Raw genomic sequence first — 383 nt, forward strand, 5'->3', positions numbered from 1 at the left:
TCGGCCCCGCAGGCAGTCCTGTCCTGGGGTCCCAGCAGCTGCTGACCGCCGCACCCCCTCTGCTCCCGCACCGCCACCACTCACAGCAGCAGGTGGCTGCGCTCCAGCTCCGTGCGGTCCAGGGCCCCGCCCGTGAGGTCCGCCTGGTCCGGCGCCTTCTCCCAGTCCTTGAGCGCTGCCTCCGACGGGGACTCGAACACCTCGTCTGGGTATGTGGACAGCTCCTCGTGGAGGACACCTTCCTGAGCAAACACGAGTGGTCAGCGTGAGGCACAGACGGAGGGTGGCGGAGGTCTCGGCTGGCAGCCCGTCTCTTACCCGGGCGAAGAAGGAGGTGTCCAGCTCGTCGGGGAAGTCCGCCGTGTCCTCCTCCAGGAAGCTGG

The 383-nt window shown here is 68.9% G+C and overlaps 1 protein-coding gene across 1 annotated transcript in view; it reads right to left on the reverse strand.

Moving 5' to 3' along the window:
• RHBDF1 (rhomboid 5 homolog 1 (Drosophila)) overlaps nucleotides 1-383 on the reverse strand; it is a 6,488-nt gene that overhangs the window by 3,532 nt on the left and 2,573 nt on the right. The window contains 3 exon segments of the mRNA XM_015565563.1: nucleotides 1-83; nucleotides 85-242; nucleotides 319-379. The exon segment at nucleotides 1-83 is cut by the window's left edge and continues 112 nt beyond it. Coding sequence (XP_015421049.1) covers nucleotides 1-83; nucleotides 85-242; nucleotides 319-379 — 302 coding nt within the window.

This window comes from Myotis davidii, unplaced genomic scaffold (genome assembly GCF_000327345.1).
Source record: "Myotis davidii unplaced genomic scaffold, ASM32734v1 scaffold100, whole genome shotgun sequence".
Taxonomy (NCBI): domain Eukaryota; kingdom Metazoa; phylum Chordata; class Mammalia; order Chiroptera; family Vespertilionidae; genus Myotis; species Myotis davidii.